Consider the following 12,108-nt stretch of genomic DNA (forward strand, 5'->3'; position numbering starts at 1 on the left):
GCTTGAAATCAAGCTTCAGAGTCGTGGCAAGCGACCAAACAAGCCTGCCAGTCCTCGAAATTCCGAGAGGAAAACGACAGCTGGAGAGGCACCACCGCAAGGAACAGGTGGCTAGACCAGAAACCCCGGAAGGAAGAGGCCAACCTATCCACTACGCAGTATACGGGAATTCGTGGAGTTCGGGACGATCCCCGTCCACTGCAGCACGTAGAAGGCATGAGACGTTCGGAATCCTGCCTGGGGTGTGGTGAACGAATTGTTCGGGAAATGCATGACATGTCTCGTTGTCCAATGAATAGACCCGAGAGGAGTGATACCTTTTTTTGTGGACGAATCACTTTTAGTTTCACGCCGAAGGCATCATTGCTACTTCTGCGTGAGACGAATTAAGGCTTTTTTGGTCGATAAAAAAGAAAAGCCCTCGCACAACGTCACCCTCCTCCCTCTACACTGTGTTTTCAAAAATGGATGAGACCTGGAGGGCGCCTGCTTCGTGTCTACTGTGGGTGGCGGAGCGGAGCGCGCGGCCAACAGAAACGCCGACGGACGAAACACGCGAGAAAACGAACGCTGTGCTTCCCCGGAAACAAGGAGAAATTTCCTACGCTTCTGAAGGGGACGTCGGGAAGCCTAACACACTTTTTGAAGACGTGCTGAGATGCGCACGCACACCCTCGATGATACATATGAGGGGCGGCGGTCGGTCGTCACCAGACGGAACGGGCACACGTCCTCCTCCTCCTCCTTGCCAGAGGAAAGCGGTCCAGGCGGCCAACAGAGACCGAAGAACGAAACGGTCGCAAGCACTTTCGTAGAGTTTAAAGGAAAAACCGGGTTCAACGCCCGTTTCGCATCATCAATGGATTCTGGAATCCACGCTCCCCGGTTTCGCCAGAGCCCTTTAGACACGCAGAACCGCGCTGTGCTCGGAACGACGTTGCGCGCCGGCCCCCTCCCTCGTCCTCGACCCCCGAATTCCACTCAGAGCCGCCAGATGAACGGAATGGGCGCTCACGGAACCCCGAGCCGCTCGTGCCGAGCACAGAGAATCGGCGCCATCCGCACATCCGGTCTCCCGCGCTGCTGATGCGGTTGGCTGTCTCCCGCTCGCGCGGCGCCGACATGATTCACTCGCAACGCCAGCCGGGTCGGTTTCGCTGCGGAGGGACGGCAGACGAACTGAGGACGGCGGGCGCTCTGCCGCCTTTGACGGAAATGAAAGGCGTTTGGGAAAAAAACCCGCTGCGGGCTGCTGCCCGCCGCCAACTCGTGGCATTCGCACATGACTCCTCGAACAGACGAGTCATCCCGGGCTATTCGGTTCTCGGTTGACCCCTGACGGTAAAGCAGGAAACGAACAGTTAACAGCCACGTAACTTGATTTCCTCCGCATAAAATTCAGGCGCTTCACACACCACTCTCCCGTAACATTAGCATCTTGGGAAGGCGGTATCTCCGCACTCCGACACCGTACTGGAGGGGCTGCACACGAAGCCAAAGCAGACCCCCGAGAAATTCTTGTGTAGGTACACAGCATACCGCTGTCGAACCAAACTTATTTTATTTTGGAAGCTATAGAACGGAATTTACCCTATTTGTTCCCCCAGGAAGGCTATCGCACTCACGAAGTGCTTCTGCTAGATGCTTGCATAGACAACTATCCGCGCCTTAGTGGCGACTTCGGCGACTCGCGGATGACGCGAAGTGCCTCGTGTACGTTCCTTCGCGAGAAAGCAAGAGAAATTTCAATCGTGCAGCGTGCGTTTTTTTTCCACATTTCCGTATTAAGCTTCCTACAAGTTTTATGTGCGGGTGGAGACGAAAAACGCTCTCCCCGTGCTAGACTTGCACGCCCCCCGGCTCGCAGACTATCTGCTTGCTGCATGATTCTGTTCGGTGTCCTGCTGTTAAATCCACGAGTTCCAAAGAGAAGCACGGGAATTATACAGGCACACTCGCATCAGCCTACGAATGCGGCCGGGGTCGCAGACTCCGGCATAGTTGGCCCAACCCAAATGGTTGACCATCAGTTTATGGGTGGTGGCTCATTCATGCTAATGTACGGAACGCCTGGTGGAAGATGAGCTGGCAAAATGTAACCATGCAACTCGTTGCTCCCGAAGAGCAACTTGGGAAGGCGTATGCTACTCGCATACCTCGAAAATGAGTTGGTCCGGTTATGGACCCCTTGTCGTGGGCTTAAACTTGGATGCCTTGTGCAGGACTGTTCCGGTAGCCTACTAGCTGACCCCCGGCGTTTTCCAGCTCATCTTGTCCTTTTCATGTTATACATGTATATATAACAAGGCATAACGGCGGCCAGTCTGCCGATGCCTCAGTAGCCGCCAGTGTCGCTATCCTAGAAAAAAGCCGCTTTAACCTGGGCACGATATTTTGGTACGCTGTTGCCGTACTCGCATGGTTCATCCAGATCTTGTAGAGGGCTTGTCTCCACGGCACAGGAGAAGCGAGTTAGTGGTTCTGCCTTTTCCATTCGGAGGGAAGCGGCCTCGTCTGACGTTACCGCAAACTAATTTCTATGAGGCGCCTCTCACGATGGTGGCCCGGAAAACCGTACTGCTCTTCCGAAATTGCATTCGGAGGAAAACGAGTGCCGGTGTGACCAACTGAACACAAGCTCATTGGGTTTGATAGTGCACTTGACGATATTGTCTGACTATCTGTACCCCGGCAGTTAACCCCAAGACTCAGCTACGTTCACGCGGGAAACTGCCGTCGTTTCTCAGTATCTCTCGCACGTCAGAGATTCCGCCGACGGTACAAGCGAGACTCAGAGAGCGGAACGCACCTGGGCCCGAAAGCAAAGGAAGCGAAGAATACAGTCAAATGTCAGAGCTTGGCAGAATGTCAAAAAAAAGTGACGGCTAAACAATAAGCCTCAAGGAGAAGTCATTAAAATAAAGTAATGAAGGATTCCACACATAACATTCTCCGAATATAGTGGTGATGCTGACGTTAGTCCCCCGGAACTACAGCCCTCCGTAGCCACATGGATTGTAACACCGGATGAGACAAACAGCCATTACACCCGATATCACAACTCGTCATGCGCGGAATCAAAAATCCCCCTTTCTGTTGAGTGTTCCGACACGAACTTCTTCAGCCCGTCGACTGTGCGTTCACCCGAAAATACGATGGGTTTATCCGAGCCCTTCTTCACAAACCATACTGTGGGGTAGCCCTTCCATTGGAAATCCGCACTGTCGAGCTTGTTTTGCGTTCCATCCATCTTCGCCACAACCAGATTCTTCGCTGCGCTCGGTGACTTCGCGGCGTGTTGAGCGAACGCCTCGTACACGGGCTCCAGCTTCTTGCAGTGGCCGCACCACGGGGCATACACCTCGAGCAACACATCCTGCACAGCGACGCCGCCAAAAAACAGACACTCACATAACTCGCCTTGCACACAAAAAAGCTCGGATAGCCACGTAGAAACGCGCACAGAAACACGTGGAAACCTATCAGATCGAGCGGCAAAACAAATTAACTGGGCAGAGCCGTGACCCATGCCCGCGCCCCGGGCCTCACCTTGTCACTCTTCAGCACCTCGGACTCGAACGTGTCCCTCACGATCACCTTGACAGGCCCGTTGTTCTCAGAAGGCACGGGCTGTGACGCAGGTTTCTCCGGCTCCTCCGCGGGCAGGTCGATCTCAATCTTCGACGTCGCATGCTCCTGGACAAACTTGAGCAAGTCCCTCGCCGACCGCCCTCCGATGTGCTTGATAGGCTTTCCGCTTCCCTTTTTGATGAACCAGATCGTAGGAAACCCACTCCACTGAAAATCCGCACTGTCGAGCTTGTTTTGCGTTCCATCCATCTTCGCCACAACCAGATTCTTCGCTGCGCTCGGTGACTTCGCGGCGTGTTGAGCGAACGCCTCGTACACGGGCTCCAGCTTCTTGCAGTGGCCGCACCACGGGGCATACACCTCGAGCAACACATCCTGCACAGCGACGCCGCCAAAAAACAGACACTCACATAACTCGCCTTGCACACAAAAAAGCTCGGATAGCCACGTAGAAACGCGCACAGAAACACGTGGAAACCTATCAGATCGAGCGGCAAAACAAATTAACTGGGCAGAGCCGTGACCCATGCTCGCGCCCCGGGCCTCACCTTGTCACTCTTCAGCACCTCGGAATCGAACGTGTCCCTCACGATCACCTTGACAGGCCCGTTGTTCTCAGAAGGCACGGGCTGTGACGCAGGTTTCTCCGGCTCCTCCGCGGGCAGGTCGATCTCAATCTTCGACGTCGCATGCTCCTGGACAAACTTGAGCAAGTCCCTCGCCGACCGCCCTCCGGTGTGCTTGATAGGCTTTCCGCTTCCCTTTTTGATGAACCAGATCGTGGGATAGCTCGTGACCTGGAAGTGGGGTTGCGTGAGTTTATGGTCAGGTCCGTTCATTTTTGCAACGAGCAAATTCTGCGCTGCGGCACGCGATTTTGAGACGTGGGTAGCAAAGGCTTCATAAACTGGCTGAAGGCGGCGGCAGTGGCCACACCACGGCGCGTATACCTCCAGAAGAACGTCCTGCATTCACAAAGCAGATGCATGACAATGCTCAAAAATTGAGGGGTGCGCAGTTGCGCCTTGGCGAAAGCTTCACTGCCCATGAAAAAAACGCCAAAATTTGCCTAGGTCTGTGTGTGTTTATATGCCCTTGAGCCGCGGCGTGGAAAACCGTCTTCTCAGGCGAGCAGCCGCCGTCATGTGCACGACGTGGCCAACGGAGGGCCCGTCGCGGCGGTGCGTCGCTGCGTAGTGCAGCGCAAGTCGACTGGTGGTGGAATATGCCCGTATCACTAAGGGAGAGAACTGGTACCTCAAGAACCTTTCTCATGTGCGTCGAGGACCGGCGCGCCTACCTTGGCGCTGTGGAGGACGAGTTGCTCGAAGTTGGCGGCGGTGACTTCTGCAGCGGCACTGGGGCCGGAGGGAAACTCGGGCTCCGGCGGTGGAATGCCGTCGATGCTGAGCGACTGGTTGCTTCCATGCTTCAGAATGAAATCGTAAAAGCCCCTGAGCGTCCGCGGACCCGTGAACGGCGTCGGCGTTCTGGAGCCGGCTTTGATCAACCAGATTGTGGGGTAGGAAGTCCACGAGAACTGCTTGTGCCGGGTCGCGTTTTCTGTCCCGTTCATCTTGGCGACGACGAGAGACTTGGACGCGGACGGAGACTGAGACACCAGCTTCGCAAACTCCTCGTAGGTCGGCTTCAGGCTTTTGCAGTGTCCGCACCAAGGCGCGTAGACCTCGAGAAGCACATCCTGAGGGCAACCCAAAGGCCGCAGCCCCTGTGTCGCATGGAGAAAGCTGACAGGAGAGTCTCCGGGGTCTCAAAGCCGCCCCGCACGCGGGACGCCGGCGCTTCACCAGTTTGGCGGCTCTCCGCATCCCTTTTCTGTGAAGCTGGCACGATCTCGCACTTGGGGGCGCTGGAGCCCCCCCTCCGCCCCCGCGCCTCCTACCTTGTCGCTGTCCAGCACAAAGCTGTCAAAAGTCGCGCCGACGACAATCTTGACGGGCTTGGAGTTGTCTGTGGGGACCGGCTGCGACATAAGCTCCGGGGGATCTTCAGGAACAGTTGGGCGGAACTCCGGCGCCACATGCTTCGCTACGAAGGCCACTGTGTTGAACACGGTGAGAGGGTCCTCCATGACCTGCACGTCTTCGCCGGTTTGTCCTTTGCCCTGTGGCACGAAAATAACTCTTGGCTGCGACGCGTAATTACAGAACCTGTGAGGAGGTGCAAAGGTATTGGTGTTGCCATCCGCCGCTGCGAACAGAACGGGCGCCTTCTTCGCAGCAAACGCTTGCGCGGCCTTCAAGTACTTAGGCATGAAGGATGCGCTGCGGTTGCAGAACGACGAATATGAGACGATCACGACGTCCTGCAAAAAACGAGAGAAAGGACCCGAGGAAACACCACTTTGAATCATACGCTAGAAACAAAGGAAACACGCAAATACAGCCGCGCCCTCCCTTCGCCACACACACAGGCTGATGTCCGCGAGCGTCGGCCTTCGAGAGCGCGCGTCTTGGAAAGCAACCTCCAACACGGCAACGAAGCTCGCCTCTGATACACAAATGCCGCTGGCTGAATCGCACCACTTCGGCATGGCGGCCTCAGACGCGAGGTCAAGCGATAGGCCGCCGCAACGAGTAGTGCAGATACAGATCTCATGCATGTATGCAGACACACGCCGACTAGTGTGGATCTCTACGTCGTCACATAAGCAGTACGAGGCCCTACCAAAGGCAAGAGAGGGTTCGCGCGCTAGCCTGGATCGCCCCTGTCATGCGGGAGGACGTTGCTTACCGTCTGGGCATCTCCCAGGACTTTAGCAATATTGCTGGTGGTCAGGGGAACAACTGGGTAAGAGATCTTCTTCGCTTCCTGCGGGTGTTTCGAGTCGCACGCGCAGGTTGCGTCGCTCGCCGGAGGCTCCACTTTGGCCATGTCCTCTGTGACCGTGGGAGTTCCCTTCTGTCGAGCTGCGTAGGTCTCGAAAGCCTTGAAGTAGTAGCAGAAGATCTTCTCAGGGGTCAGATTCTCTTGAGCGTACTTGCGCGCTGAGAGCAGAAGCCCACGCACGAGCGCAGTCGGCGGGCGAATGAGGGAACGAGCCACGGGTGTGGCGACACCGATACAGACAGAACTCGCAGTCAAGGAGCAAGGCCCACTGCCCGCCCCCCTTGCATCGGACGCAGTAAACTGCGTTTCTTCCCATTCCCCTTCAGTTCTTGGGGCCTGCAGGAGTTCACAGGTGCGGCACGTCCCTCGCGAACCCGTCAGGCAACTCACCACGGTCCGCGATCGCCTGCGCGTCTTCAGGGTGCGCCTCCGCCCACTTCAGTTGCTCGACGAGGTCAGAGAGATCACGCTTGAACGGCAGGTAGTGGACGCCGGGCTTCAAGTCGGCGTAGAACCACTCGTAGTACGGCGAGTCGTGCTTCAGTGACAGACTTCCCGCTGTGTCGGATGACGCACGACACGCATGGAGCTCAGACCAACGATACAACCCACTGGAGCGAAAAAGACGCAGAGTTACAGCCACACTGAACACACAGCCATTAGATTGAAGGATCGACGCGAAAGGCATCCACTAAAGGAGACATGCCTGATGCCGAAAGGACGCATGCAGGACCAAGGCCCACATGGGAAAAAAGGAACCGAGCCCTGCAACAGAACATCCCACGCACACCACACTGCTAATTCGCAGGACGCTCCTACGGTACGTTCGCCATCTAGAAATCTGAAGCCGCGTCGGGTTCTCTCTATCTCACCGTTGCACGGGCGCAGACACCACTGGGGTCGCGCGGCACTACACCCGATTCGAGCTGCCTCGGTCTAAGTTTTCGGGCTCCTATCAATGTCCTCTCGCCTCGCTTCCTCCACTCCGCTCCTTACTCATGAGGAGGTAAGGCGTTCTGTAGGCAGCGACGCTGCCGTCGACCAAGAGCTGGTACTTGTAGTCTCCAAATTTTTCTAGTGGGATGCGGGAACGGTATCCGCCGCCTAGTTTTTTTTCCTGCTCGGCGTGCTCGTCTTTCTCCCAGCTCGTGATGGCCACGTCCAGCAAATCGGGGTGCTGCCGAGCCAGCTCTGCCAACTTCACGCGAATCTCGTTGCTGTCGCGGCCTCTGAACACCGCCTTCGCGATGCGCTCAGAGAGCGGCAGCCCAGAGTTCTCCTGCGGCGGGGAAAAAGCGACGCACGGACAGCAAAAGAGAGAATAGAGACAAAGTTTCCGTCGCGAGACGTGCGGCGGACACAAACGGGAGGAAACGCGCACGAGCAGAAACGACTGCGCCACGCAGAAGCCACTCAGGGCCGCCACACATTCGCGCCCACAGAAGGACAGCAGAGCTCCTGAGCGACCTCAGATTTCAAGCTCACGTAAGCTCTGAAAGCCTCCCTCGGCGAGCAGTCGCCCGACTCGCCTCTGCGGGCGCGACGCCAGCTGGAAAGTTCCGGCGGAGTCGTCACAAAGAAGCGGAATCACCGCTCACCCACCAACGCTCTGACGCCATCAAAGTGCCCCACAACGAGAAACCCGACAGACGCCGAGCCGCGCGGAGGGACGCCGAGCCGCGCGGAGGGACGCCGAGCCGCGCGGAGAGACGCCGCGCGTCGGAGCCTCCAGCTGAACTCGACCCGCCACCCCTGGCAGCTTCACATCCCTCTCAAGGGGCGCGTCTCCTCACGAGGCCGCCGTTGCTCGGTGTCACTCGCGCCGTTGCTGCTGCGTACTTGCATGCTCAGCAGATCCGGATAAGCCTTGCCGAGGCCCAGCGTGCTGGTCTTGGAGACGTCCCACTGCGGGAGAATGATGTCCGAGGAGTCCTCGGAGCCCGACCAGGAGAAGAGCGGCAGTGCGTCGGGGGACTGGCGCTTCTCCAGAGGCCAGTCACCCAGATTCACGAAGAACTCGACATCTGTCGCACAGAGGAGCACAGCGCCACGGGGCTGAGGCACATGAAGACGGCCTCTTTCCCAAGCAGCTGGAGACAGTAGCTGCCGATGCTGCCCGTACAAATGACTGGAGCCGCCAGGAGACAAAACCACGAGCCCGCCTCGTGGACACCTCTGCAGCGAGAGGGCGGGAGTAAGCCTAAGTCGAAAGTTGCCGCTCGCCTAGAGGCCACAAACTCCTCACAGACACTTCACGCACGCACAGCTATCCAGAAAAAAAAAATGCGGATGCAGACGGACATATTACCCAGAGATGGCGTGTTTGAAAACATAGTGTGCCAGCCAGCTGAGCTACGGGAGTCGAGAAGCTTTTCCAACCGTCCCTGGGGCAGAAACCTCGCTCTGGCATGTGTGAGAAGAGCACTTTTCGCGCGAGTGAAGCTCGGGTCCGGCGTCGTTTCTGCCGAGTGCTTGCGTTACCGGGAAGCTGGACAGCTGCGACCAGGTAGCTCAGGACGAGATCGATGAAGTACTGGAAGCCGGGGAGAGGACCGAAGTGCCGCCGGAAGATTTGGTTGTCTTTGACTACATAGTGGATGACCGTCTTCAGCGTGTTGGGCTCCGCGAACGCCGGGCCTTCCTTGCGCAGCCGCTCCAGGTCGATCACCGGAAATTTCGCGAAATCCTGCGCAGATAAAAAATCCGAGACAGAGCGACCGTGGGGCGCGTCAACTCTTGTGACAGCAACCAAACGAGCATGTGTATACTGATTCTGCTGCAGAGTCTCTGCAAGAAGCAGAGAGCGGGACGCCTCGGCTGAATAGAGCAAAAGACCGTCTTCAGTGTCGAATGACCGACGCGCATACGCTGCATGTGCAGGTAAGCTGGAGCTGCGCGGGATCCGACAACACGCGTGTATGCATGCCTACAGAAACCCGCGCAGACACGAAGCGTCTCCCTCGAGCATATATATATAAATATATATATATATATATTCATAAGCAGACTCGCACCCACGATCATGCCACCTTAGAAACTCATATGTTTACGGCGTGAGGGACCTCTTGCCACCCGCCCTAGGGGCGCGTAGGTCCTCTCATCGCCGGTTCACGCCCTCCCACCTATCTACAGATATATACACGCGCGAACGTTCCACTGTGTACACACACGGATACGCTCCTGGAGGTACGGGCATGTGAGCGAGGTCCTTTTGGAGCGTCTCTTTTTCTACGCGGCGAGCGAACTGGTGGTCGCCTTACTCGTTCGAGCTGCGTGAAGGTCTCCGGGCACTGCAGCGCTTCTTTCCACGCGGACGCAGCGGCCGGGCAGGCGCATGTAGGGGCGAGAACTGGTCCAGGGATCCGAACCACGAGGGGGTCGACGATCGCTTTTTCGAAGTTTTTTCCCGTGTACAGTGCCTTGGCTTTGAGCGTGTATCCAGCCGGGATGCTGTCGAGGACGCGGAAGCGCAGCAGGAAGTCGCCGTTCTTCTTGCTGACTACGTGCGTCGTGATCCTCGCGCCGACTGGCAGACTGGGCTCGGTGCTCCATGAGACCTTGAAGTCTGCGCCGGCGACTGCGCGCTTCTCTGCCTCGGCGATGGGACGCTTGTCGGAGTGGAGAGAAAACGAAAAGTGCCGCACGGGCACGTTGAATGCGGAGTGCAGCCCCAGACCCGAGGTCAGGAAAGAGAAGTGCGAGACGGTCAAGAGCCTTTGCTGACCGAGGTAGTAAAACACGCCGAGGACGACAACAAACACAGAGAGCGACTTCAGACTGAAGTAGCGTTGCACGCGACTGGCAAAGGCTCGCACGCGCAGCGGCAGAAACGAGGAAAAACCCGGACGGCGGCGAAGCGCGGAGCCTGAAGCCACAGGCCCCCCCCCGCCTGAAACCGGCTTGCTCCGCGCCCCGGTCATGGTTGACGAATGCGCGCGCAAGAGGAGAGAAGCGGAGAAGGCGCTGGAGAAACGAAACAAACACACGGGAGAGGCGCGGGCACTGCGCGGCGGACGATGATGCGCGAAGGAGACCCCGCCCTCACATCCAGAAAGACAGGAGACCTAGAACGCCAGAGAAAAAGAAAAACTCGGGGACGGATCGTGGCCTGCGGGCGCTGGACGCAAAGGCACCGCACCTGATTCCTGAACCGACCTCACACTCACGACCTCCTTCAGCCTCCCTTACAGAAAGCGGAAGACCGCAATTGATCCCGAAAACCGCCTCGCTTTGCATGAAGACCTCGCACACGGCGCTGTGTGGAGGAATCGCCTCCCAATTGCGCGTCTTTCTTTGACAAAAGACCGTTCAAAGACGCCTTCACACATGCAATTCGACGCCTCAGACGTAGCCTGACGTCGGAAGCTATGCTGACGTACAGACCGCTGTGTTTTTCTCAGCCTGCGTCCGCCGCTGTCGCCTCGGCGCGAGTGAGAGTCTCGGTGCCACGCGGGAGGAGGTCCTCTGTTTCCCGTCGCCTCGCGACCTGCCGGCCGAAATGTCCACGCTCGACCTCCAGAGATCTCCAGCTCTACAGAGGCAATCCAGCGGAAAAGCAAACTTGTGGAGACGTAGCCGCACGCTAGAGCCCCCTGGAACAAGGAAAAGACTGGAAACTGATGCGTCTCTGCTCGTGGAGGCCTGCAGCAGCGAAGTCCCAGCCGCAGCGCGGCGTCCGCGTTTTCGCTGTCCCTCTCCTGCTCAGCGGACGCACGCCGTTGCCTTGTCGGGCGTCAGATTGGAAAAATGGACAAAGAGAGATAAGGCGAGCTTGGGACCTGGTACAGCCTCCTGCCTCTCCGCTGTGGAGGCGAAAATAGGCAGGACACCGACGCTGCTTCGCGGCAGCCCGAGCAGCGAGACACACAAGCTCGAGCCACAGGGCGTCTGAGGGTAGAGTCTCCGCGGAGCTGGGCAGAAGGGCGAGTGCTGGAAGGAAAACAGGGAGGGAAACAGGAAATCCAGCGAGAACGGGAAAAGGGCCTTCTGAGGAAAGTGCTCTATTACGTCGCGGCGATCCAACCCGCATTTCGTGCAGCCGACGAGCGTCGATACGCCACGCTCCTCTTTACTCTGTCTTCTGCGTTGTCATTCAGTTCGTCCGCTTCATCCCTTCTTGGAAGAAGAACACGAAAAACCCGCGCAAATCGAAATCCAGAGGCGCCAGCCTTTCTCCTCCCAGCGGATCTCTTCAAGACAAACGCGCAGTAGAGCGCTGTTTCCCGGCGCAGCGCCGCTGCACACGCCGCCCCCCCTGCGAGACGTCGCGCGCGACGGAGCCGCCCGCAGGGCAACGAGAGTCACGACAAGCTCGCGGCGTGGAAGGCGGTCGCGTAGGGCTTCGCCTCAGCGTTCGCTCTTCTTTCCGCTCCCGGAGCGCTCTCTGCGTCCCAAAGGAAATCTGTCACCAGTCCCAAACGAGGGACTCCGCCTGCTAGCCTAGCGACTCAGACTCAACGGAAGGAAACTCGCCTGCTAGATCAAAATGCAAGGCAACGTCGCTCGTGTCGCGGCCATCCAGCTGGCGCTGCCACGCTGGATTCCGAGGCCCTTAGTTGACAGCCTTCGCAAAGAAACGAAAGATGAAAGTAGCGAACTTTACGCAACCGCGCCCCTTGTTCGGTTCGCCGAGATACAGCAAATAGCGGACAGAAGCCAAAGAACGAC

General features: G+C 57.6%; 2 protein-coding genes across 2 annotated transcripts; both read right to left on the bottom strand.

The window, feature by feature from the left end:
- Positions 1-3,055: 3,055 nt before the first annotated feature.
- On the bottom strand, positions 3,056-4,562 carry BESB_081320 (protein disulfide-isomerase domain-containing protein; the record flags this gene model as incomplete). Its single annotated transcript, XM_029366482.1, has 3 exons — positions 3,056-3,376; positions 3,550-3,966; positions 4,140-4,562. 3 exons carry the CDS (start codon positions 4,560-4,562, stop codon positions 3,056-3,058), a joined length of 1,161 nt encoding a protein of 386 aa, XP_029216942.1.
- Positions 4,563-4,849: 287 nt separating this feature from the next.
- Positions 4,850-10,361, bottom strand: BESB_081330 (protein disulfide-isomerase domain-containing protein; the record flags this gene model as incomplete). The annotated part of the gene is made up of 8 exons (XM_029366483.1): positions 4,850-5,293; positions 5,495-5,917; positions 6,346-6,599; positions 6,832-6,999; positions 7,438-7,720; positions 8,281-8,465; positions 8,923-9,127; positions 9,702-10,361. The coding sequence occupies 8 exons, from the start codon at positions 10,359-10,361 to the stop codon at positions 4,850-4,852; spliced, it is 2,622 nt and encodes an 873-aa protein (XP_029216943.1).
- Positions 10,362-12,108: the final 1,747 nt, after the last annotated feature.

The sequence above is a fragment of the Besnoitia besnoiti genome, chromosome VIII, assembly GCF_002563875.1.
Source record: "Besnoitia besnoiti strain Bb-Ger1 chromosome VIII, whole genome shotgun sequence".
Classification (NCBI taxonomy): domain Eukaryota; phylum Apicomplexa; class Conoidasida; order Eucoccidiorida; family Sarcocystidae; genus Besnoitia; species Besnoitia besnoiti.